This window comes from Lynx rufus, unplaced genomic scaffold, assembly GCF_022079265.1.
Source record: "Lynx rufus isolate CCGP_SWC_20201006 ecotype Redwood Valley unplaced genomic scaffold, mLynRuf1.p SCAF_10, whole genome shotgun sequence".
Classification (NCBI taxonomy): Eukaryota; Metazoa; Chordata; class Mammalia; order Carnivora; family Felidae; genus Lynx; species Lynx rufus.
Window position 1 is genome coordinate 38,627,525 of NW_025814824.1, and position 27,151 is coordinate 38,654,675.

A 27,151-nucleotide genomic window follows, 5' to 3' on the forward strand; every position below is an offset into this window, starting at 1 on the left:
AAGTTCTATTACAGTTGAGATTTCTGTGAATATTATTTTGTGATTAATATTAAATAACGGAGTTCAGACATAATAATAAGCCTTAACAATGTCCCTTTTATTTAGTATACTTCCCTTTCAACACATTGTTACTGCTACTGATATAATCATTCTTGAAATTACCAATACAACTTTATAGTGACCGCATTTAATCAGTTGAAGATAGGCACTGATTTGCAAGATCCTTTCTAGAACTTCTAAAAAAAGAAAAAGATCAAGGAGAAATCATCACCTGCTAAGATTATCTTCTGTAAAATCTTGACTCAGAGAATTTCAAATTACAAGATTCCTTTGAAGTCACTGACAGCTACCACTAACAGTATAATTCTGTAATTTACAAAGCAAATCAAGACTGTATCTGCCTACAGATAGACTCTGATTTGTTGAAGAAATAATTTTTTTTTTTTGAGGAATGCAGTCAGTCAACTGAAAGAATCACACAAAGAAAGGTTAAAGTTGATTTAGAAGACATACACTTAAATAACAAACTTTCCAAGCTAGGGAGAGATAAAAGCATAAAATGGGAAAAACTCAAGGACTACATAGGACCTACACAAAGGTAGGTCTATAGACAACCAACAAGAATGGAAAAATACGTTCTGTCCCTTTTAAAAATCTTACGGACTCACCGGGTTAGAGTGAGCGGAAACTGTGCTGGCCGCAGATGGAGAACGGGAAACTATGGGGCTGATGAGCTGAGGCAATGAGCCTCTGGCAATAACTAGCTGGACATTATCTTTGGCTTTCTGCAGGATGCTGATAGCCTGCTGATGTGTAATTGTCTGATCAAGTGCCTGTCCATTGATGGCAAGGATCTGATCAGTTTCCTTCAATCTTCCATCTCTAGCAAGAAGGAAAAAAGGGGTAAAAGATACCTGACAGCTCGCAAGAAAAGGAAAGCTTCTTTGGCATATATTCTCAGGTTATTTTTAATCCAGTTTTCTAATGTCCACACTTTTTAAGCTTTTCCCTACAATTTTACTTTCAAAAATATAAGTTTTGGCTCCAGCCGGTCCATCCCTAATCAACCCTTCCCATTTAAAAGCCACCTTTACAGCTACTCACTCAACTTATACGTTTTATCTTAGATATTCCTATTTACTAACAAATAAAAGCAAAGGTGTATACATTTAGTTGTTGCTTTGAGTATATTACTAAAAATGTAATTCAAGCAATCATGGGTCATTTGTATATTTTTCTATATAGTAACCTTTAAACTAATCAAAAAGAGCCGTTTTAATAACAATGAGAATAATGTTCTGCTTAAATTTTCCTTTTCTTCCTAAAAAGTGATTATGACTGTATTTAAAAGATATTCTCCCTTAAAATAACTTGCTTACCATAGCAGTGTTAAAGAATTCTAACAACTGGTTAATAACAGATTGTTTCTGTTTTAATTCATTTTTGTTTCTCTATATTCTACCTTCTGAATGTGGTATCAAACACAGAGAAGATACCATGAGAGTCTCACCTGTGAGCCACGCTGCCCTCTTGAATCTCCTGCACGAATATTCCCAGTTCTCCCCGGTTTTCACTCCTAAGTCCCACAACACTAAAACCAAGGCCCCCACATGGAGGTTTGAGGAGCTCAAAAACTTCTACGTGGCGACCCTGTTCAGGAAACAAAGCAAGAAATCAAATTAAAAGTCAATCACTCTATTCAGTTATTTTATTAATGGTATTACTTTGTTTAAAAAAATTAACAGAGGGGCGCCTGGGTGGCTCAGTCGGTTAAGCGTCCGACTTCGGCTCAGGTCATGATCTCACAGTCCGTGAGTTCGAGCCCCGCGTCAGGCTCTGTGCTGACAGCTCAGAGCCTGGAGCCTGTTTCAGATTCTGTGTCTCCCTCTCTCTGACCCTCCCCTGTTCATGCTCTGTCTCTCTCTGTCTCAAAAATAAATAAACATTAAAACAAAAATTAAAAAAAAAATAACAGAAATTTCAAAGAATTTTCTCAGATAACTTTTATCACTCATCACCTACAATGAGACATTTTATTTTGACCCTGAAGAATAAAAAAATAAAGAAAAATGAAATAGAAAAATCTCTGAACCATCCAAACTGACGCAAAATCCACTTTTTTTCCATTTCAATTTTTTCAAATGTTATGTCGCCATAAATACATTTAATAATATATGTTTATATCTATATAATGTTAATATAAACAAGCATATTCTTCCAATTATCCAGGACCTGACTGCACTGTTCTATCATAACTAACAGGAAGAAATGTTCTTACCTGGGCCATATTTTTGATTAGTTGATCAAAGTCATCACAAGCAGGTTTTCCATTGATGTGTGGAGTACCAGATCCTGTAAATGCTTCCAGATTCCCATTATTTGATGATGATAAAAATAAATCATTTTGCAGAGTAGGAATTACAGCTGGGCTGAGATGTGGAATGTGGGCATATTCAACATTTGAAATTGCCGAAGTTGCAATGTTTACCTAGGAGCAATAAGGAGATTATTAACAATTTTGACATTCCATAAACTATTTCATAGGAAACATCCCAAGAGGGTAATAATGAAGTTACATATATAATTTCAGTATTGTACCCTTTCAATCAGCAACTCTATTTCAATAAATTAATTTCAAGCGCAAAATGAGAATACTACACAAAGATGTGTGTAAAAGGAAGCTCAATGCAGTATTATTAGATGGGACAATTTTTAAAAACTACCTCCAGTGTTGAAGGTATCATTAAAACACACACACACACACACACACACACACACACACACACACACAACCATACGTTCATATACAAACTTGTGAAAAAGGCTAGTTATCAAACAATGTGCATAGTATGATACAATGTACATTCAAAAAGATGTTTGCATTTGTATTAAACATCTGGAAGATTATACACCAACCAATATAACAGTTGTCCCTGAGAGGGGATTCCAGGGCACCATTTACCTTCTACATTCTTGAATTCTATTTAGAACAATATATATAGTAATGAAATTTGGCCTTTCCCAAAGACAGGTCTGACTTTCATCCTCAGCTCCTAGGAAGTAACCGCTAAACCCATGGACTTTCCAGAATGATAGGAGGGTCTTCTTGCTCTTCATGGGGGGCTCCAAAGCTACAAGATATCACTCCACACTGACACAAAGTTCAACACATAGGCGATCAATTATGCCTATGAAATGATACCGTAATTAAATGTCTGAACACCGAAATCAGGCAAGGTTCCTGGGTTGGCAATACTCCATGCATACTGGTTGCCTACCAATTTGGGAAAAGAAACGTTTATGGAAGCTTCGGATTTTGAAATCCTCTCAGCCTGTACTATGTCTTCCTTTGGCTAATGTTTTTTACCCGTACCCTTTCTTTATAATGGACCATAAGCTTGCATATAACAGTTTCCAGAAAGTTCCGTAGGCCCTTCTACTGAATTATTAAACTTGGAGATGGTCTGAGGAAGATCCAGGACTTTCAGCTCATCTCAGAAATGAGGATGGTCTTTTGTGGATTCTTCCTTCTAACTCCATAGTTAGATCTTAACTCTTTGCTGTTGGTGTCAAGTCTTGAACAGAGGTGGAAGTCTAGAGGACTATGCCCTCAAACCTCACAGTTTGGCTAACTCCGGGTACAATCACATAAGTAACAACAGTGACAAAAAAAGATAATTCCATTTTGGAAAAGCATTCTATAATTACTTGTATACACCTGTTATAAAGAGCACCAGTTAAGGCTAAATAATTTCCTATTTCTGTAGGGTGTCTCTAATGTAAATTTTTACCCACAATTATTTATCAGAAAGAGTACATCAATGATGCTTTATGGATATGTCTCTGAACTCATCTCTTGCACTGTGTCTCTCACCTGCCAGGCTCCAGCTATACTGACCCCTTCATGGCTCCTCAGACTGCCAACCTGCTCCTTCTATCAGCCACATACATCCTTCCGCAAGTATCGACATGCTTATTTCTTTATTTCATTGAGATGTGCTCAACTTCACCCCAGAGAAGCTCTCCCTGACAATGCTATCCAAGAGAGCACCCCATCATTAGGCTCCATGAGCCTACCCTGCCCTGTTTTTCTCCATGGCACTTATTACCACCTGGATGCACCCTGTTGTCATAGACCTTCCATCCCAGCTGGTGGGGACAGACTAGAATGTAGAATTCGCCAGTGGAGGAATTTGAGTATTTTATTCTCTATTATATCCTCATTCTCTAGAAGAGTGCCTTACAGAGTTGGCATTCAATACACATTTGCAGAATGTTCATCTTTTTAGGGACCTACTCTGATCTCATCTCCCCAACAACCCAACTATCACTATTTCCATTTTACAGATGACACAGTTTCACAAAGTCACACGTCTAATAAGTTGACTGTGACCTAGATTTTTTTTTCATCACACTGTTCCTATGTTTCTATTATACATATCACAAACAGGAGCGCCTGGGTGGCTCAGTTGGTTAAGCGTCCGACTTCAACTCAGGTCATGATCTCACAGTTCATGGGTTCGAACCCTGCATCGGGCTCTGTGCTGACAGCTCAGAGCCTGGAGCCTGCTTCGGATTCTGTGTTTCCCTCTCTCTCTGCCCCTTCCCCGCTCACATGCTCTCTGTCTCTTAAAAATAAATAAACATTAAAAAAAATTATACATATAGCAAACAGTCATTTGAGGTATCATTTCCAGAAATAGGACATTCGGTAAAGAGTTTACATTGACAGAGCAATCAAAATATTTTACAACACATCACCAATGCATGCCTAAGAGTTTGTTACCTATCATTAAAATTGAACAGAAGATTCAGTAAGTCAACAAAGTTACCAATAATCCAAACATTATATTGGCTATCTACAATCATGGATTAAAAACCAAAAAAAAGATCAATGTGTTTAGAAGAGGCTTTTAGGAATCTTTCAAATGGTCATTTTACAATATACAGCAGGCATTATCAATTAATATTTTTTTCAAAAGCAAGATCCTTATGCCAAACTTGATTTTTTTTAATCCTCAACCATGGCAACTTCAATGAAGTCTGCCAGCAGAAGATACACCGCTCAGGTTGAAGCAGATGGCATAATGATTTCTGTGACAGGCTGAGGATCCCACACACCAAGACCTAATGCCTATGGTATGTTTGCACAGGAGAAAAATATTTGGACTTCTGCTACGGTAAGCCAGAATGAACAAATCACATTCCAAGAACAGAGAGTTTACCTATATGAAATTGACTGGTGAAACAGAAGCTCTGATATCATAGAAGACCACGTATGAAGGCACTCTAAGAGTGAAATTACAGGACCAGAAAAGTACAACACTATGAGAATCATTTAAAAGTATTGAATATCAATTGTTTTCTCCAAATTTGGTAAAGGTTTAACCAATCTCAATAACTGTTCCAAACTCCTCTTGGCCCTTGAGGTCTATGTAAATATAAGAGCAAGGGTTAAAGAGATCACATATTTAAAAACTATAACCTAATTATATCATTATACAAAAGAGTTGTTTTTAAATGTGCAGATTTGCATTCATAGGAGAAAGCACAAACACATCTTTCAACTCTGCTATAACTGTTTAATAAAATGGCTTTCTGAACTATATATATAATCTTGAAAAACAGGAATGGATATTACTTGCCTTGACAGACCTGTTCATAGCAGACACAGCATAAATGTTTAATAAAAAAGCTTGACTCCCATCTTGGTTTATAAATATAAAATAAACAGAAGAAAACACAACTATCTGGTGATTTTTATATACAGATAAACAATCTGTATAATTTATGTAAGTTGCTAGTAAACGAGCAAGAGTCACCAAGTAATTAACTGTTCTCTGTTTAAGTTCTGGCTGAGTATTTCAATCTAAAAGGTCCTTTTGTGTTCTTAGTAAATAGACGGATTAACCTAATTTATGGATTTTAATTAGTGCTAATACCTAAAACATAACTTAAAATGAAAGTTATGTAAATCAGTCAATTGAAAAAGTTGTCAAAGTCTTTGTAAAAAGGCAGGATGAAACACCTCTCAGTTTTTAGAAGTACAGGTGAAGTCGTCTTATAAGATGCAGTCAGAACAGGAATTGGTTGAGTTATCTCAAAATGTCAGACTGAGCAGAAATCATAACAAAGGACAAATACATAACTTGGAAAGCATTTTGATCCAAAGCATGTATGTATTCATTCACAAGTATCTTGATGCATGAGAGGTCCCCACCTTCTTTCCTGCATGAACTGCACTCAAGTAATATGGCATTATTTTTAATTTCAGTCTCTTTAAGATGGAGCAAGAGTTTGGACACCTGAGAAACCATTTCATTAAAAAACCTCGACGTTTAGAAGATCTTTCTTCAGAATGTTACAGTTTGATCACACCCAATAAATTTACCAACAACTGTTTTCTCAATTCATTTACATAGTCTTTCAAGAGAATTTAAGTAAATGTTCATGGAAAAAGTTTTTGCCATAACTTTTATGTTATGTAATGGAGTCACATAGTTACAAAAAAAAATATGACTGGCAAAACAGCTCTAAAAAGGACTCTGACAAATGTACATTTGCCCCCCAGGTGACACTGCACACAGGTGGCACACAGGACATGTCTGAAGAAATAAGTTGTGCTCTGAGCATCAGTCACTATGCCTTCCAGGACTACTGAAAAGCAAGCCACTCATCTGAAGGTGTTGCTAAGAGAGCTGCTCTTCTACAATAGCATGCCAGGAAAATAAACAATTCTCTTTCGTTCTATATATAATTAAGCCCACCCTGTGGGAATAGCTGTATCAGAGTAATCCTTCCACTGAGATCAATTAGAAAATTTATACAAAGAGCTGTATGTGAGAACAACTCTGAAGGTGTCAAAAAGAAACAACCACTTCTGCCATATTCTATTCATCAGAAGTAAATCAATAAACCCACCCCACACTCAAAGAGAAGAGATCACACAAAAGCATGAATACCAGATGGCAGGGATTATTGGTGTCCATCCCAGAGGTAGACTACCACAGAGTGTCATAGTAAAACTGCTGAAAGCCAAGACCTAGGGGAGATCTTAAAAGTCACCAGAACAAAAAAGAACCTTATCTTCAGAGAAGAGTAAAACAGACAGCTGACTTTTCAAGTTAATCAATGAAAAACAGAAGACAATAGAATAAAAAAGTACAAAATGACAACAACGAAAAAAGGTCACCTGAGCATTTTCAGAACACCTTCCCTACACACATACTCACACACAGTGTTGCTTCAGAACTGTACAAAAGACATTCACAAGTAAATTCTTAGAATTAATAAAGATCCCTCATGGAATTTCCTTACATTAGCACAAAAGACTGAAGAACACACACACAAAAACAAGTTTTAAAAATGTGAGTAGGGGTGTCTGGGTGGCTCAGTCCAGTTGAATGACCGACTCTTGACTTTGGCTCAGGTTATGATCCCAGGTTCGTGGGATCAAGCCCCACACTGGGCTCATGCTGAGTGTGGAGTATGCTTGGGATTCTTTCTCTCTCTCCCTCTGCCCTTCTCCCCTGCTCACACAATCTCTGTCTGTCTGTCTCTCTCTCAAATAAAATAAAATAAAATAAAATAAAATAAAATAAAATAAAATAAAATAAAAACAGGGGCTCCTGGGTGGCTCAGTCAGTTAGGTATCCAATTCTGGATTTCAGCTCAGATCATGATCTCATGGTTCATGCTTAGGATTCTTTCTCTCTCATTCTCTCTCTCTCTCTGCTCCTCCCCAGCTTGTGCACACATACACTCTCTCTCTCAAAATAAATAAATATACTTAAAATAAAATAAATAAATAAATGAAAACAAAAATATGAGTAAATCAATGGTGATATCTTAAAACAATAAATAAAATTTGTGGAGTTTTAAATATAAGTAGAATGAAAGTACATGTCAATTACATAAAAGACACGAGTAGGGTACATGAGGTTGAACTGTACTAAGCTCCTTTCATTTTCCAAGAAGTAGTAAAAGTTCCAATTAAAATAAAATCAAAATAACTTCAGGGTAATATATCTGACAAAGGACTCAGGTCTGGCTTAAAAAAGGAAAACTCAATATTAAAAAAGATCCAAGTAGAAAACGAACAAAGAAAGACATTTCACCAAAAAGTTGTGTGGATGGCAAATGGGAACATAAAATATGTTCAGCATTATTATCCATCCTGGAAATGCAAATTAAAAGCACAAACACTATCACTATCATCATCTATCAGAATGACTGAATAAATAATAGTGGTAAAACCAAGTGCTGGTAAGAATGTGGAGAAAATGGATTTCTCCCACATTGCTGGCAGGAATGTGAAATGGTACAGCCCCACTGGCAAAGAGTTAGGCAGTTTCTGAAAAAAAACTAAACATGCATTTACCATACAACATGGCAATTACACCCTTAGGCATTTATTATATAGAAATTAATACTTAACATTCACACAAAAACATGTATGCAATGCTCACAGAAGCTTTATCTACAAGAGTAAAAACCTAGAAACAAACAAGATGTCTCTCAAGAGGTGTACCCCTACCAGCAAATAATACTAAACAACAAAAAAGAATAAAATATTAATATACACAACAACTTGGATAGATCACAAGAGTGTCATGAGTAATGAAAAACATGAGACAATATCAAAAGGTCACATACATTATGATGATATTTTCATAAAATTCTTGAAATGGTTAAATTATAAAGATGGAAAAAGTTGCCAGAGGACAGGGGTGGTGGCAGGAAGGGAACAGGGTGTAACTATTAAGGAGTAGCACAGAGAGATCATTGTGGTGATGAAATAGTACCTAGATTGCGATGGTGGCTCCACAAATGTATGCCAGAGAATGACATGGACTGAAGAAATGGACACACATTGTACCATTATCAGTTTCTTGGTTTTGATATTTTACTGTAATTACCAAGACATCACCCCTGGAGATAACTAGGTGAAGTACATATAGGACCTCTCTATCATATTGAAAACCTCCTGTGAATCTATAATTATTATAAGATTTTTTAAAAGTTGACTCTAATAGGCCAAGGATGCTCACTCTACTCTTTAGGGTAACCACTAAAAGAATAATAAAATTAAGTATAAATAGCATGCTAATAGAGGAAGAAGATGAAATAAAAAGTGAACTAGGGGCGCCTGGGTGGCTCAGTTGCTTAATTGTCCTGATCTCACGGCTCAGGTCATGATTTCATGGCTCATGAGTTCAAGCCCGATGTCAGGCTCTGTGCCGACAGCTCAGCCTGAAGCCTGCTTCGGGTTCTGTGTCTCCCTCTCTCACTCTGTCTCGCACTCTGTCTCTCGAAAAAGAAAACAAAAGACACCAAATTTTAAATTTTTAAAAGTGAACTAATACCAAAAGGAAAAAAATGAATAAACAAGACAAAGAGAAAAAAATAATGAATCAAAATAAAAATTTATCAATAATTGCATTAAATGACTACAATTGCCCCACTGTATAACACAACAAAACAAAATGCCTGCTGTTTACGAAAGATATGACTAATAATAAAAAAGATAAAGATGAAAATAGAAAGGTCCACCATACATACATCAACCAGAAGAAGCCTGGTACACCTAAACTGGTACCAGGCAAGTGGACTTTAAGGCAAGAAGCATTACTGGAGACAAAGGCAGATGATTCATAGAGATAAAGGGTCAATTCAGTAGAAATAAGACAATCTCAGTCACCTAAAAATATAACCTCAAATCACGTAGGGCACAAGGGCTCAGAATCCAGATGAGAAACAGACAAATCCAAGTCCTAATTAGAGATTATAACACATCTCTCCCAGTAACTAACAGAATGGGGGGGGGGGATCAGTAAGGATATAAAAGATCTGAACAAAATTCTAAATAAAGTTGATAGAAACAATATAAAAAAGAAACTATATTCCTAGAAAAGAAAAAGCAATTAGAAAATCAAAAGCTTTAAAAAAAGATTGCATTTAAAATATAATAAAATTATTTGAAAAAACTGGAATACAACATAGAGTTCAGAAACACTCACATATACATGACCACATGATTTACTGTGCCAATGTAAGGGAGAAAAGAATGGTCTTTTCAATAAAAGGTTCTGGTTCAAATGGATATTCAAATGGAAAATTAATTCACAAACATACTTTACCTCACAAAACAGCCAAAATTTAGAAGCTAAAGCAAGCTTCTGAGAGAAAAATCTCTACATCCTTGGCATAATCAATGATTTAAGTAGGACAAAAAAGGCAGTGTATACACATAGAGGAAAAGTTTTAAAAACTGGACTTTATTAAAATTAAAAAAAACCTTCTTGTCATCAAAACATATAACTAAGAAAGTCAAAAGGCAAGACACAAGCAGAAAAAAACAGTTGCAATACAAATATCCAAAAAAGAAGTTGTATTCAGGAAACCAAAAAACAAACAAAAAAAACAAAACAACAACACACTATTGTAAATCAATAAGACTCACAAACCAATAGAAAAATTGGCAAAAGACTTAAACAGAACTCCACCAAGGAGGATATCAAAATGATCAATAAGCATATACAAAGGTGCTCAATATCATTAATCATCACATGATACTACAACATACCCCCTACAGTGGCTAGAAATGGAAAAAGAGAAATTTAAAGCTGACAGTACCAGCAATGAGGCGGAACAATGAGAATTTTCTTACATTACAGTGAGAACGTAGACCTACAACTTCTTTGGAAAACAATTTGGCAGAATCTACAAATGCTGAAAAAATACCTTAAGGCCCAGAAATTTCACTCATAAGTAAACATCCAAGAGAAATGTACACTTATGAAGATCAAAGGACATGTGTTAGAATGTTTATGGCAGTTTTGTTTGTAATAGCAAAAAACTGGAAAAAAATTACAATCAACAGAAGAAAGTACAGATATATTCTAGTACATTCATGCAATGAAAAATGGAAAAGAATTACAGCTATATATAACAACATGAAGGAATATAACAGACACAAAGTGAAGAAAAAGCCAGGAACAAAGCATGTATACTCATATTGTACTTATGTAAAATTCAAATACTTATTCATGGGATAAAAGTCAAAATAGTATATGATCTGACTTCCATGAGAAATCTAAATGAGCCAAACTCACATAATCAGAGAGAAGACTGGTAGTTGCCAGGGGCAGGGAAAATGGGGAGATGCTGATCAAAGGGTACAAACTTCCAGTTATAAGTAAGTAAGTTCTGGGGATCTAATGTACACTGTGGTCACTACAGTTAACAGTACTCTATGGTATATTTGAAAGTGGTGAAGTGAGCAGATCTTAAATGTTTTCATCATACACAAAAAAAGGTTATTACTGAGGTGACAGATGTGTTAACTAGCCTCATTTTTGGTAATCACTTCACAACACACATGTGTATCAAATATCCCTTTGCATATCTTAGACTTATGCAGTTACATGTCAATTTTATCTCACGCAGCCTGGAAAAAAAAAATAGTGATTCTTTTGGGGGTAGAGGATGGGGACTGACTGAGGGGATACAGAGTATGATGGAGTTTTAGTAACTTTCTATACTTTGATTTAGGTGAAGAGTTTTATGTGTACATTCCATTTATAAAATACCCATGAGCTATATAGTTTTTCCCTTGACTTTATGTTAATTCTGATTTTTTTTTAAGTTTGCAAGGTAGTTAAGTGCTAAGAACTTGGGGCACTCCAATGACTAGTAAAACAACAACAACAACAACAACAACAACAACAACAACAAAACCCTACTTCTCTGAAAGAAAGAAGGTGGTTTGAACAACCTCCGTATTATTAAGCTAAATCTCCTGACAGAAACTCGGAATTTAAAGTTCAATTATCAGGCACTCACCTTAAATGAAAGAGAATACAGAAACTAGGTATCTGAAGACGAAGCCAAGACCATTACTGTGATGGATGGCCCTCTGCAGGCTTGATACGGATTCCACTGGCTAATTCCCATCTACAGAAGAAATCCTTCAACAAGTGCTCAAGTCAAGATGAATCCTCAGCACATGTGTTTTAACCTCTGTAGCATATGTAGATGTTTCTTCCTCAAAGATCATGAATTTTTGCAACTTGTAATCATTTAATCGCACAGCAAATTACAAGAAGAAAAAATAATCATTATGCTATCTAATATTTTTATACTTAAGTATTCTGATCTACCCTGATACAAGGTTGACACAACATGAGGTTTCAAAATTATAATTTTTTTCAACAATACCTATCCTGTAAAACTAATGTCAATCCAAAAATACTTGAAAAGATCAATGTCTCAAATATTTTGATCATAAAAATATGATCTATGCTCTCAAGTTTAACAAAATAGAATATTCTCAAATATGTAGATTCACTTAACTAATCTGCTACAAAATATTGAAATATTGACTTCTTATGCTCCATCTATTCTGGGTTGTTAACTGAAGATGAAGTTAATATTATTAACTCTGTTTTAATGGCTAGCATCAATCTTTCCAGAAGTACTCGTATAATTGTCTAGAAAAAGGATTGCTTAGGACCAAACCAAATTTCCTAAAGCATTTTTATACAGATTATCAAAACCTGTTTATGGTCCTGTTATTTTGACTTATTCTGAATGCTAGAATAGCAAAGAGAATACAGTGACCCAAATGCTTATATAATTTGGTGGATATTTCTATCACTTAAAAGCTAAAATATATATATTATCTTGAATTAAGTAAGAAAATGACCACTGCTTTTGCAGTCCTAGTTTTGGTAGACTTTAAACAAATTTATAAACAAATATTGCTAGTTCAATTTCCCAATTTCTGTTTGTTTGTTACTCCTTAATGTAATGAGAAATAAGAAATAAGGCACTCTGGGGAATCTGCCATAACAGGTGCACCTCATAGAAATGCAGACTGTTGTTTTTAATCTGCACCTTGTCTTTTCTTCTTGCAGAGGAAGAGAAGTGCTTATTTTCTTGTGAACTTACAAAACTGCTGTAAAACACTCTCTGGAACTGATCCCAAACATGAAATGCAAAGACAGACAAGATACCGAGAGTATTCAATGAAATACAGCACCTAAAATGGTAGCAATCAGAAGAAAAAAAATTTTACACATAATAGAACTGCATTTCAAGTTTGGAACCAGGGGAGGCCTCCTTTTCCATAAATCTTTCAGTGAAATACTGATTAGAGCACAACTCTGATGCATTATTGAACAGGCAAACCCTTGCACAGTAATTGATGGTGGCACTCTGATTTAATGATCCTTATTTTTAAAGCTAATTAAAGAAATTGAGTTGCATGTTCAACGGGGATTAGCTTAATGTGACGAGACTATTTTGGACATAAAGTACCTCATAGCTCCTGAACTAAGCAAGATACAAAATGGAGCAGATTATAAGATGGTATGGGCGGGGGGTGGTATTTTCTGATGGAATCAGCATAATTTCGTGTTTTCTATGAAAACTTCTCTTCATTCATTCAAATACTTACTGAGTACCTCAAATGTCCAAGACATTGGGCTCTAGGTAACAGGACAGAAATTAAACATATAAAATGCTTTGCATAATCACTAATATGTTAGATATCCTATAAAATTACTCTACCAGGCATAGTTAACCCACCTACTGAGATAGAAAACTTTCTTTTCATAGCTATGAGTTCTTGAATAGCAAGGCAGATAGTGGATGAGAATTTACAGATATTCTTAATGTAGCCATTGATGATCATTGGCTGACAAATTTAAAATATAAGGTTATTGAATTTAGAAAATAATCCCTTAACCCAAGAACATTCAGGCAGTCATTCTGAGTAATCAAAATGTAAATTTTCTGCATCTGCCTCTATGTGGATACAAGTACAAAGTTTCAGAGGCACATTTGTCTTAAAATTCCCATGTGCTACATAAAAAGGATAAATGATCAACCAGGAAACCCAAGATGAAACACAAAGAAAAAAATGAATTAAAGAGTACCCACGACTCTTCTTGTCTTCTCCCTTTTGATATTTAGAAAGATATATATAAATCATCAAAAATCTACCTAAAGTAATGTGTATTGTTATAGGCCATTAAATGACAAGATCAAGTAACAAAATGGTAAACTTTGTACCTTTATACAACTTCGGTGATGTTGTTAAGTTAAATGAATGGCCACACGGCAAGTTATGCTATTTTATAACGTTTCAGTCTTCATTCAGAGCTGCATCTATGAAAATTTGATTTATTTTTAAAACTACACCACAAAAGATACTAAGTAGAATCAATATACAAGGCATACGGCACTAAAATGTCAGGCTGAGGCATCATAAAGCAGGGGGCTCCATGTGTATTTATAAACTAATTTTTTAAAAGTCTAAATTTCACTAAAATCTTTAGAAATACTCATAGATGAAAAGATTCAAGTTCTTCCCCTCGACCCATTTTCCTAAAATATATATGAATACTTGAGTAAAGATTGCAATAGAAACTGAGCTTAAAATAGTCAGTTTAGAACAGTTTTAAACTTTTTTTCATTATTGTTGTAAATTTTATAAAAATAAATTGTATTTATTTATTTAATTTATTTATTTAATTGTATTTATGTAAATAAAATTTTTACAGAAATTTTAAGCTTACCATTTAAAGAAAAGCTAGGTTCAGGCACCTGGATGGCTCAGCAGTTAAATGTCCAACTCTTGGTTTCGGCTCAGGTCATGATCTCATGGTTCATAAGTTCCATGAACCATGGAACCGTGTTCTGTGCTGACAGCACAGAGTCTCCTTGGAATTCTCTGTCTCCCTCTTTCTCTCTCTCTCTCTCTCTCTCTCTCTCTCTCTCTCTCAAAAGTAAATATTAAAAAAACAAAACAAAATACTAGCTTCACCACTCAACCTCCCTGTGCCTCCATTTCCCTATCCCTTAAAGAAGAAAGGTAACATTATCTACTCCATCTATCTCCTAGTATCTACCACTTTACAGTATTGTTGTAATTACAAAACGGGTACTTGGAACAGTTCTGGCACACAGTAAGAATTTCATAGCTGTTAATTGCTATGATGTTGACGGTGAAAAGTGGTGCATCTTTCCAATATGGCTAGTAAGAAAAATACAAGGTCTTCAAAGTAACTTCAGTTACTTGGCTAGTTTATTTATATTAAAGATTAGTTCTCTGGCAAGGAAAGATAATCACTGATGTATAACAATTCTGAATTTTCATGAATATTTACATATTCCTTAATCAAGCAATCATTTATTGACCTTGGGTGAAATGTATTAGGCACAAAGCAGTCAAAGATGAACATGACATGGTTTTATCCCAAAAAGCAATAAATGGTCTCCAAACAAATCTGAAATGCACTTAATTCTACAACTCCTTTTTATGCTTGGTGAGAACAAATGGCAAGTGGAATGCAGCATACACACCACGGTCTAGGCATGTGTGTTGATGTGTATTTGCAGAATGTCTTTTCTTTATTTAAACCTCAACACTTCTGTGCTTTCTTAGCAAAAGTTCCAAGGGAAAAAAATTTAAGGAATGTAGCTTGACCAAAAGTAATATTCTTATCAAAGTATGCTAAAACTTTCTACATTAAAGGGGTGAAGGTATCAAAAATCAGTAAATTAGTATATTTTAAACGCCAGGACAAATAGAAATTTAGAAATTGAAAACTCAGACGAACAACATGTTAGAATGTTTGTAGTGTTTTTTCTATCAGTCCCACTTTTCCAGAAGACAAATAAAACTGATTCACAGTTCACAGTCTGCTTAGAGAAAAATAAAACAAAACCTTACAGACAAGTATAAATATATGGAAATGGGCACAGGAAGCTGATGTCACTTTGTCACATGGCCTCTCCATCCCACTATTATCCCACCCAGTTCATCTACTTTAAAATCTAGAATATTTTAAAAAGCAGAATGAAAATTCTGTTTTGTATGTAAAAGGTCCTCTGATTAAAATCTGGGGGAGAATTTAAGGGAAATGGCCAATCTTCATGAACGTGAATTTACTAAACATTAAGTGCATTTCTCTTTAGTAATGCTAATAACTGTTTTTCTAACCTATTTGTTCCTTTATGGAAGAGAACTAAGAGTTTAGGAACAGTGTAAATTAAAATAAAAAAGCACTCTGGCTTCAGGGTCAGATGGACTTACATTCTTCCTCTAAATCTACCAAAGACTAATCGTGTGGTCCAGACTAAGCTACATCACCTGTCTCAGCCCCAATTTCCTCCTGGACACGATGGGGATAATACATACCTCACAGAGCTGAAGGACTAGTTAAATGAGACAAAGTCCACAGCAGTGGAGGGCTTCCTAAAGGCAGTGGTGGTTGTTTTGGTTATAGCTTCAGATGTAGATCAACCTCTCTTGTTCGTAAATTCCTGGGTTAAAAAACTCATTTAGGTTACACCCAGTAAATTTCACATTTTTTCCCTCTTCTCCAAAGACCATTTAACTTTGTCACAAAAACACCATACAATTAGCACCATTTGCTGTTTTAGATACACATGCATACCCAATAGCAAGATGGTGTTGCATTTTAATCCAGCACTGTATAAAAAGCTTGAACAGTGCCTTCTTGCCCAGGATAAAACAAGAATTTTAGTCCCTCAAAGGCTCTATATTTACAAACTTTTGGTTAAAGGAACAAACATTTAAAAGCTGTTATTGTACCAAAAATAAAGTATTTGAAATTCCCACAGTAAATAAACTCTATGGTAAATGTAAAAACATAAGACTCACTCCTTCTCTTTTAACTTCCCCTAGATAATGTATGGTGAAGTCTCAAGAAACAGATACTTTCCTGTTAGGCAGCTGCAATGCTGCAACGCTCTATCATGAAAGTAAAACCATTTCAGGGGTAAGAAAAATATTTTTTCATTTTCACAAGCAACACCAACTTGGAAGAATTCCATTCCATTTTTAGATAATTCCTGTTAATGGGGTCAAGGCATATTTTCTTTCTCTCTGTATTTCCTCCCCCGCCACCACCAAGTCATAACTTAACCCAGGCATTCTTGGGAGACAGCAGTTATTCCCTTTACTGATAGCAAGACTGCAGACGAATCGTCTCCATTTCAGTCTCAAATTAGAAACCGTAGAGAGAGGGGTGATGCTTTTACCATTTATGTAAGCAATAAAGCTGAAGAAACACAGGCATTTCTGCTCTTTTCCATGAATCCTACAAAACTGTATCTTTCTGATTACAAAATGCCCAGTTATCAAAATTCTCGTCTTTCCACCAATCTAAAAAATATAATTGTAAGAAATTACCAGTGCTGCTGATGCCACTGCTTAAAAGCAACATACCTTAACAGGCTGGCCATGAACCTGAGTTAGCAGTCTTACAAATGAGTACCCACAGAATAGTAACTCCTCAGGCATGCCCCTGAATACTTGTGTTTTAGCCAACACCCCCTGCTTACATCGGATATTTGAAAGGGATACTGTGAAATATATACTGACTACTTATTTCTCCAGATTCTCTAAAACGTACCCTCTTTTAAGACAGAGCATCAGAAAAAAAAATTCATAGAATGCAGTACATTTTAGCAGAAGAGCCATCACTAAATTAGGATGGGACACTGTATTCATAGTGTGTGCTCTTAATGTACTGCATTCTTAGAAAGATGAAAGAAGCATTTCTTTGAACAGTTTATGCATTTTACGATTGTAACTCAAGGTCTTATTTATCAAAATGTCAGTAAAAACTTTAAATTTACCTTAATTGTTACATGTTTTTGCTATAATTTTTAAAATGTGGAAAAACAAAATATATGATGGCTGAATATCGTATTTAAAGAAGTGTTAGAAGTTGATACAATTTTCAACTTGATCCAATGACGTTTGATACAGAATGCTGAGTGCAAAAGAGAAAAGATGATAAACATACATACAACCCTCCCCAGAAAAGCGAAAAAAGCCCACTTAGTAAATCCTTCACAATCTGGCTCCAGAGTTTCCTCCCTTGCCAAGAGCCCACACATAGGCTACTGCCCTGTTAACATACATCTCTAGCTGATTCTGTATCAAGGTCTCAACCTCAGCATTACACATATTACAAACCCAGCAATTCTTTGTTTTAGGAAGCTGTGCTATGCGTTTGAGCAGTGTTTAACAATATCCCTGATGTCTGTCCACTTATATGCCAGTAGCATGCCCTAACCACCCCCAAGTTACAATAGTCAAAAATGTCTCCACATATTGCTATACAACCCCTAGAGAGAGAGAGAATGTGAAATCACCTTCACTTGAGAACAACTCCTCTATTCCCTTGTAAACACTGTTTCCTCTACCTGAAATAATTTCCCCTATCACTGCAGAAAACTCCTACTCACTTTTCAGATCCGTCTTACAAGTTCCCTCCAATGCAAAGTTTTCTTTCAAAGTCAAAGTTAATAATTCCTTCTTCTTATACCTCTCACTTTCTCATTTAGTTACATAAAATGCATGTATGTTCTTCCCCCCTCTATATAATGGGAACCTTCATCTTATTTATTCATTGTATTTTTATCGACTTTATTACTAAATGATTATAAGTCTTCTATAAAAGCATCCATGAGATAACCCCCCAATTGCCAAGGAAAATCTGGCTCACAGATTGATGTCTCACACTGAGCAATATATAACCCTCCAGCTCTCTCTTTATATGTATACAATTGTTATTGCTGCCTTTGCTCCTGGGAAATGGAAATTAAATAATACTCAACTTGAGTAAACCAAGGTCGTTGGAATATCTAGTTCTCTGATGTTTATATTTGGTCTTTATTTAGATTTACCTTTGAATCACCCATTAGTCAATACATTTTGCCATGAGAGTTGTTCCAAATTCTTTTCTGGGAATGTGAATAGGTAAAATTTAAGAACACGGAAATACAAGACAAAATTTTTATACCATGAAGACTATATTTCAAATAAAAAAGAAGGATCCAATTATTCTAATCAACATTGAACAATAATTTCCAACATGATTCTACCTGTCCAATTATTTCAAGACATGTCATAAAGTTTCCAAAGAAAAACTTAGAAAAATCCTGGCTTCATTTTGTGTGTGTATATATACACTTTATGCATTTAGATGGTATGTATATAAGCCAACACTTTTCTGGAAAAAAGGTGAAGAACAAGGAGCCTTGAAATATCAAACAACAAAAACAACAGCAAAATAACAGAATATCATACTCCAAAAAAAGCTGGAAATCATAGACATGGAGAAACCTCCAGAATATGCTGTGCCCTGAGGCTTGTTTCCCTGTATCAGCAGCATTTGTAACCTGAATTATCCACATCATTTTTTGGTCTTGGCTGCCATAGCTTAAAAAAACAAAATCGCAGCAATGCCGATTTCAAGGTACTAGTCCTAAATTTCCACTGAAAGTAATAATTTTAATTCACAGTTTTTGTACAATAACTCTGGGCAAAAAGACATTTAATTTCAGGTCTATGGTCAGCTCATCAGGCAAGGCAATTAATTAATCAGGAAAGCAGTATCCACCTCTACTGGACTGAAGAAACATCACAGAATAAATATGCAAATCCAACACCCTCATGGCTGACAAGTTTCTATTATTAAACTGCGAACGTGTTTATTTCCCCCACAATAGCTGGATTTCTGTCGTGAATACGCGGTGAGCCCTGCAGTGATTAGCTGTGATGACTAGGTGACAGTGAGGACACTACTTGAGAATTTGCATCTGACAGATCACTGACACACAGTCACAGCTCTTTTTCTTCCTTCTCTTCACTTAAACAGGAATCATGCAATAGGAAAAGAACTGGAGCTATTAGAGATTATTCAGGTTTAATAGCACACATCCTTTTAGCTGGCGGTTAGAACAATACACAATGTGGCAGAGTTAAACAGAGGCATCAATTATGCTCTCAGACCTGTTAATATTTTTGACAATATTTAAATAGCACATCCCTTCAGGGCATGGCTTTTTTGCCCTCTCAGTTACACACCTGTCAAGTGTTTAATTTGCCAAAGGGAAACAGTTTGATTTCTAAGGGCAGTCTTAATACTGAAGAAGCAAATTGGAAAAATTACACATTATTGAATAGAAGTAATGAGAAGGATCTGAGGGGAACAAATAGTTGGCTTAATTCAACATGGCATGTCAGCATCTGTCATTAACGCAACAATATGATCATGTTCTCCAATATGCTGCACATACCTCGGGCTTTTCAATTATTCGCTCCTTTCACTTTCTAAAAGGTAGGAGAAATGATGGTGGAGTAAAGTTGAAGGAGTCAAATTTTTTGGTAATACTAAAAAAGATGGAGACAATAACTTGTACCTGTTGTGCACATAAAACTATACATCTAAAACATAATGCAGGTGGAAGATGATAAGTAAAAGCTAGCCAGCAGTCAGACTGGTGTAGCTACTGGTTTAAAAGCACAAATTTAACTCCTAGGTTCATTAATATTAAATAACAATTATTTATAAATTAGCAGTGGGTAAACTACATAGAAAATTTAATTCTAGCATGATGAAGCCTATAATATTTATGTTTAAACTTTAAAATGGAACACAATACAAGGTTTTAAAATTTACTCTACTCATGTAAGAAAAACACTGGTTCCACAAACACATGAAATTGAGTTAGTCAGAATGAAGAATGAAGCGAGGAGTCACAAAAACTGTGAGAGAAATCAATGGTATTTGCCAAAATTAAACTCTTGACTTACAGGGGCCAAGTTTCTACCCTACCCTTGCGGGAAAAAAAAGATGTGAGACAGGCCGCAGAATAAAAACAAAGGGAGAAGACTGTACCTCGGGAGCCAAGAAAACCGAGTTCTAGTTCTGGCTCTGCCCTTACAAGCAAGTAACTACACCTCACTAAGTAGTTGAAATAAGCAGGGTATGGGCCAGTTCGTTTCCTGGGTCCCTTTCAGTATTTGAAGAGACCACCTAGCCAGAAGTCCAAAGGCACGTGAGACATGCCCATAGAATTTCCAAACCTCACAACGTACTGAGTCTTGAAATATATCCACATCTATCACTAATGAACAAGATCACACTCTCTTTAGTTGCAGACTGTCTGGCTTGATAACGTTTTGCTCAAGGGTTTCCAGGGAGATTTCAGCTGAATCACTCGGGACCCAAAGTTTCGGAGCCCGTATCCAACTTCTATCTGGAGATGGTAGAACAGGGTCAACAAGCAGAGCCATTTCTGCCCTCCTTTTGGAGCTAGCAGGGATATTTCCAGTTATCTCACTGGATTAGTGGTATTTCCTAACACACTAGTACTTTTTGTTTCAACATTTCCTCTCATTCTATTCATATTTTCATATAATATAATAGGGGGAGAAGATACCTGTTCAACTTCTTCACTGTCTCTGAAAAACCAGATAATCGTCCTCATCATAATTACACTTCTATTCAGGACACTGATCTCTCTAAATTCTTGCCCATTCATTCTGAAATGGAGTACCTAAAACCAATCTTTACAATAACTTGCAAAAAAAAAAAAAAAAACTACATATAATAAAACACACCTTTTTCTTAAATCATGATCATGACTTTTAAAATCACTAAGCAGACATTCACTAGAGAAGACTATTTTTTAAAATTCTTTCTTTCTTTCTTTTCTTTCCTTCTGCTACCAAAATATCTAGATTAAGAAGTGATGTGACATTAAATAAATTCCTTCCCTATTGCTACTATTTGTTCTTTTTGCATCTGGCACATTTGTTTTTAGCTAGAGCTATTCTTTCACTGAACTATGAAACTAGTCTTCAAATTTCATTTTTAACCTTTTAATAAAAGGTAAAATATCTGTTAGCAACCCATCCATAGTAATTCAATTAATTCTAAAACCATCAGAATGAAAATTAACTTAGGTTGAAAGCATGAGGAGATTGACTTGAAACGATGTAAGGATAAAAACCATTTTAAAAACATTTTGTTAAAAAACCTGAGAAGTAATTATTAAATTAAGTTCAAAGAACATCTAACTTGAGTGCCCATTCTGTCATTGCAATGTTTCAATTTTAATATAAATGCTAGGAAATTTTAAAGCTCTTAATTTTTACAGAAAAAAAACAGTGTTACATTTAGAAGTTCTAATGTTTATCACCATCTGATGCTGTCATTGAAGCAATTGCTACTTACACTCTTATAAGAAGTGAGAATTGCAATTCCTCTAACTGATGACAATGTAATTATTTCTTTTACTGTCAAAATAGAGGTGATTTCCCTTCCTCACACACATGATTACACATGCAAATCCAGGCTTATCTGAAATCTCATAAGCGTGCTGAATGTCTGAATCTGAAGACACAGGATCAGGTGAACAAAAAGCCTTAATGGGAAGGGAAACCAAGTCTATGGCCATCTACCCTACACTTATTTTTATCATCCCCTTCTCCTGTAAGGACTCACACTTCAGCATCCACACAGCTTTCAACACAATGTCATACCATCTACAATATACAGCAACAACCATTACAAAAATAACTAGGGGGGGTGAAAAGTCACAGTGAATCTGAATGTCTCATTTGGAGGTTTAAATGACTTCATTAACTATTCATTAACACATTCAAAAATCAGCTTTTTAGAAAAACACAAGACTTTCATGAGATCCTTGCCATGAATGCCTGTTTCAGGAGCATCGTGTCTTACCTGGTCTTTCAGCTGCTGTACTGAAGTCTGAAGGTTCAGAATCTGACTGAAGAGCGGGCTCTGCAAGACTGACTTTAGAAGGCTCAGTTTGTCTTCATTCGCTACATCCCCGCGTTCTCGCAGCTTGGCTTGTAAACGCTCTGCGGCCTGCAGGGCCCGATTTTTGTCTAAATCAAAGGGCAGCAGGTCATTAACAAGATTCGAAAGACACACATCAAACCATGCTTACAGAAATCCTAACACTACTCCTTTCAAGAGCATAAAATTGACTCAGCACAAAAGGGACTATAGTATGTCCCTATAAATGTATCCTTCAAACCTTCAAGTTTCCGGTAAGACAGTCTGTGTGAAAGCAGAGAACTGGGTATAGCGTATGCTCCATGCAACTACTTGTAAACTATGGAAACCAATTCAGATGAAGTACAGTTGAATTCCAGTGCCAACCGTCAGCTCTTATACAAACTACTGGAAACTAACCACTTTGTGATCTGGCAAATGCTGGTGTTATTACTTTTTAAAAGACATTATTTACATTCAAGAAAAATTAGAAATATAACCAATAAGTGGATGCAGACAATGTCACTGATGAGCAAAACATCCAAAATATGACAGTCTCATATATTAAGGAACAAATATTCTATACTTGAGAATTTACTTGAAAATATATCACAACAATGTATAACCCTTCAAAAACACTACTTTTTTAAATGTTTTTATTTATTTTTGAGAGAGAGAGAAAGACACAGAATGTGAGCAGGAGATGGTCACAGAGAGAGAGAGGGAGACACAGAATCCGAAGCAGGCTCCAGGTTCTAAGCTACCAGCACAGAGCCCGATGTGGGACTTGAACTCACCAACAGCAAGATCAGATCTGAGCCGAAGTCACACTTAACCGACTGAGCCACCCAGGCGCCCCTAAAAACACTATTTTTTAATCCTTTAAATGTCTTTCCCTAAAATTAAATAGCATATTCATATAGGCATCAAGGCAAAATAATTCAAATATTTATCGATCACCCTATGTATCAGGCATAAAGTTGCAAAATAAGTATTTCGAATCAGTGTATCCCTAGTAACCCTACCTACCGGCCCTAATCCCTACCATTTTACATGCATGCTACTACCAGATGGTGAGTTTCTATGACAAATAACAGTTAAAAACATCTCCCTTAGGACGCCTGGGAGGCTCAGTTGGTTAAGCGTCCAGCTCTTGGTTTCAGATCAGGTCACTATCTCACTGTTCATGAGATTGAGCCCTGCATCAAGCCCTGACAGTGCAGAGCCTGCTTGGGATTCTCTTTCCCCTTCTTTCTGCCCCTCCCCCATGCAAGCACACTTGTTCTGTCTCTCAAAATAAATAAATTAACATTTAAAAAACAAAAAATCAAAACATCTCCCTAAAACTATCTCTCACTCTCTGACAAATGAACCCAAATTTGTTTTAAAGGAATAGAGACTACTCAAATATATGTTCTAATGGATTCATCATGGTAATAAGTGTACCTATTAACATTCATTTGCTGTATTATAGTAATCAAAGAGTGTGATCACCACAGACACTTTCTATAGCACCAAATGTGGGATTACACAGAAATGGGGAAATTAAGGCATGAATTATTATTGACCATGAGGTCACACACATACTCAAATTTAAACAAACAGGATTTACTCTTACACATAATTTTACAAGGCATAATAAAGACAGGAGAATTTTATTCTAGGCTTATTTCCCATGGGATCTCAGAATACAAATCTAATATTAATTTCCATGTCAATTCTCAGAAAGTGTACAGATCAGTAATAACTTACAAAATAAAGACTGGAAGGGGACAGCTTAAATAATTCTGTATTTCCCCTTTGCTATCCACTTTTTTATGAGAGACTCTGCTTTGTGGACTAGTAGTCTTTATGGTGTGTGACTTTACCACAAAATGAGATGAGGGAAATACACACCCATGCATTTTCATCACTGGCACAGCACATTACGAACAAAAGTCATAGTCATGATCCCATCTATCACAAAGACAGCTCCTTCTCCTTTCCCTGCTACCTACTCTCATCCTACTCCCCAAACCATGCAGGTATCAAGGCACCAGCCACAATCATAAAGGCACCAGGGTGAAATTCAGATACCTCCCGATAATCATACCCAAAGACTTCCCCGGAAAATATGAGGCACTGGGCCATCAGACAAGGGATGGGTATACCTGATATACCTCAAACAATTTCTACAAACTACCTTCTGTAAAACTAAAGAGCACTGAAAAATAGACTAACACATGAATTTGGATATTTCAACCTATATTATCTCATGCAGAAATTAAACTGCCTTAAACTGTCACTAAATGTTTGTTACCGTTATTGTTCATCATCAACTTAAAAGCAAAGCTCAGTAGTATTTCAACTGCCACAAATAAAGCAGGCATTGAGCTTCTTTCAGTATTAAAAATACTGTTAAACTTTCTGGTGCTACCCATACACAACCATTAACCAGAAGTGGGTCCATAAATCAACTAGGTTTACATTAAACTACGGTTTCATTAAATTTCTCATAATTGGTAGAACGTTTCATATGGCTTTATCTTTTGCCTGAAACACTTCAGATTAAATCATCCAAATACAGAAACACATTACCCTGGTATAATTCTAGTGGATACAAACTTGTAAAAACTTTAAGTCAAAATCCTGCTATGTAGAAAAACCATTTCAAAGATCCCAATGGAAAAAGGTTTGATTTTTATAAAAATAAGAAAGAATAGGGGCACCTGGGTGGCTCAATCAGTTAAGTGTCCCACTTGAACTCAGGTCATGATCTCACGGTTTGTGAGTTCGAGCCCCACGTCAGGCTCTGTGCTGATAGCTCAGAGCCTGGAGCCTGCTTTGAATTCTGTGTCTCCCTCTCTCCCTGCCCCTCCCCCATTCACGCTCTGTCTCTCTCTAGAGAGTAAACATTAAAAAAATAAGAAGAAGAAAGAATAGGTCTTACCTATAGTTTCTAACATGTTTTTCCCAATTTCAGCGTTCTTCTCTACGATGATTTTAAACAGCAACTAAAACAGAACTCTGGGGAGAAAAAATAAAATGGAATGGTTATGTTTTACCACAACTTTAAAACTATATACTTTAAAAAGTACTTGATGCTACTATAATTCCTTTGATCGTTAAAATCTTGTCGATTTAACTTAAGATAGTTTTCTATGTAGGAAAAAGTAATCATTTTTGGACTTACTCAAAATTACAGTTGCAGGTAACACTACCATAGTAAAGTAAAAGGCATACAATCTGTTTTAAATAGGGTGATAGATGTACCCAAAATATTTTAATTTAATGTTTATTTATTTTATTTTTTTAATGTTTATTTTTGAGAGAGAGAGAGAGACAGAATGAGAGTGGGTTGGGGCAGAGAGAGAGGGAGGCACAGAATCCAAAGCAGGCTCCAGGCTCCGAGCTGTCAGCACAGAGCCTGACACGGAGATCAAACTCACGAGCTGTGAGATCATGACCTGAGCCGAAGTCGGTTGCTCAACCGACTGAGCCACCCAGGTGCCCCTATTTATTTTGGAGGGGGGCAGAGAGAGAGAGAGAGACACATAGAATGCAAAAGCAGGCTCCAGACCCCAAGCTGCCAGCACAGAGCTACTGGCACAGAGCCTGACACAGGGCCCTAACCCACAGTCTGTGAGATCATGACCTCAGCCGAAGTCGGACACCTAAACAACTGACCCACGCAGGCGCCCCCAAAATATTTATTTAAGAACGTCTCAACACAGCCCACTATAATCTTGGATTCACTTACAGATTCTCACCCAAAGAATAAGGACATACTTGGCTTGGCATGGGAAATTCTGTGGGGAAGAACATTAAAACTTAAAAAGCATAAGATGTGATATTGCCCTTGACTACTCATAGTGTTAACTGGGGAGACAATATATGCATACCAATTAGAAATGAACTATGACACTCAGAGTATGTGAACCACGGGGAGCTAATACATTAAATCATGAATGAAATGCTGAATAAAAGAGAGCACAGTGTTCAATGGAAGAAGGGTTTTCAAAGGTTTTCAAAATACCCTCCTGATTATAATATTCTCTTCTCCCTCAATCAAAATAAACCTTCTCGACTCCTTCAACTCACACAGACTCATCTTTCTCTGAAAATATTTACCTAGACTCTTTAAAGTACCAGCTACAGATTTCTGATGACAATGTCCATATCACTAACCACATCTACTGTTTGCTAACCACATCTCCTCCAACAATTTATAAATCTTCTCCTTAGTCACACCTATCCTCTGCCTTGCAGAAAACCCTCAGCCACTCCTTCAAGGGAGGAAAAAAAAAATCTACAACCAGACTTCCTCACTTTTGGAAGATGAAACAGGATTTGTCTGAGAAGGAACAAGCCATCCCTGTTGTCTCTTTAACAGAAAATGCATCCGGAAAAAACGAAGTATGTGACGTACGTGAGCAGACTTATAGACAACCAACGTTTGTAATTAGCTCTGTGTGATAACAGGGAACAGTTCTTATCGACTCTCCTTGCCCCAATTTAGAATACACTATTTAAACCAT

At 36.0% G+C, this 27,151-nt stretch overlaps 1 protein-coding gene across 7 annotated transcripts in view; it reads right to left on the bottom strand.

Moving 5' to 3' along the window:
- The window catches only part of MPDZ (multiple PDZ domain crumbs cell polarity complex component), a 130,545-nt gene extending 104,966 nt beyond the window's left edge, over positions 1-25,579 (bottom strand). For all 7 annotated transcript variants that reach the window (XM_047098022.1, XM_047098013.1, XM_047098008.1 and 4 more), the window contains exons 1-5: positions 25,564-25,579; positions 22,578-22,744; positions 2,279-2,488; positions 1,511-1,650; positions 669-882 (exon numbers count right to left, since the gene is read on the bottom strand). In XM_047098022.1, coding sequence (XP_046953978.1) covers positions 669-882; positions 1,511-1,650; positions 2,279-2,488; positions 22,578-22,744; positions 25,564-25,579 — 747 coding nt within the window. The remainder of the gene's footprint in view (positions 1-668; positions 883-1,510; positions 1,651-2,278; positions 2,489-22,577; positions 22,745-25,563) is intronic.
- Between the last annotated feature and the right edge of the window lie 1,572 nt (positions 25,580-27,151).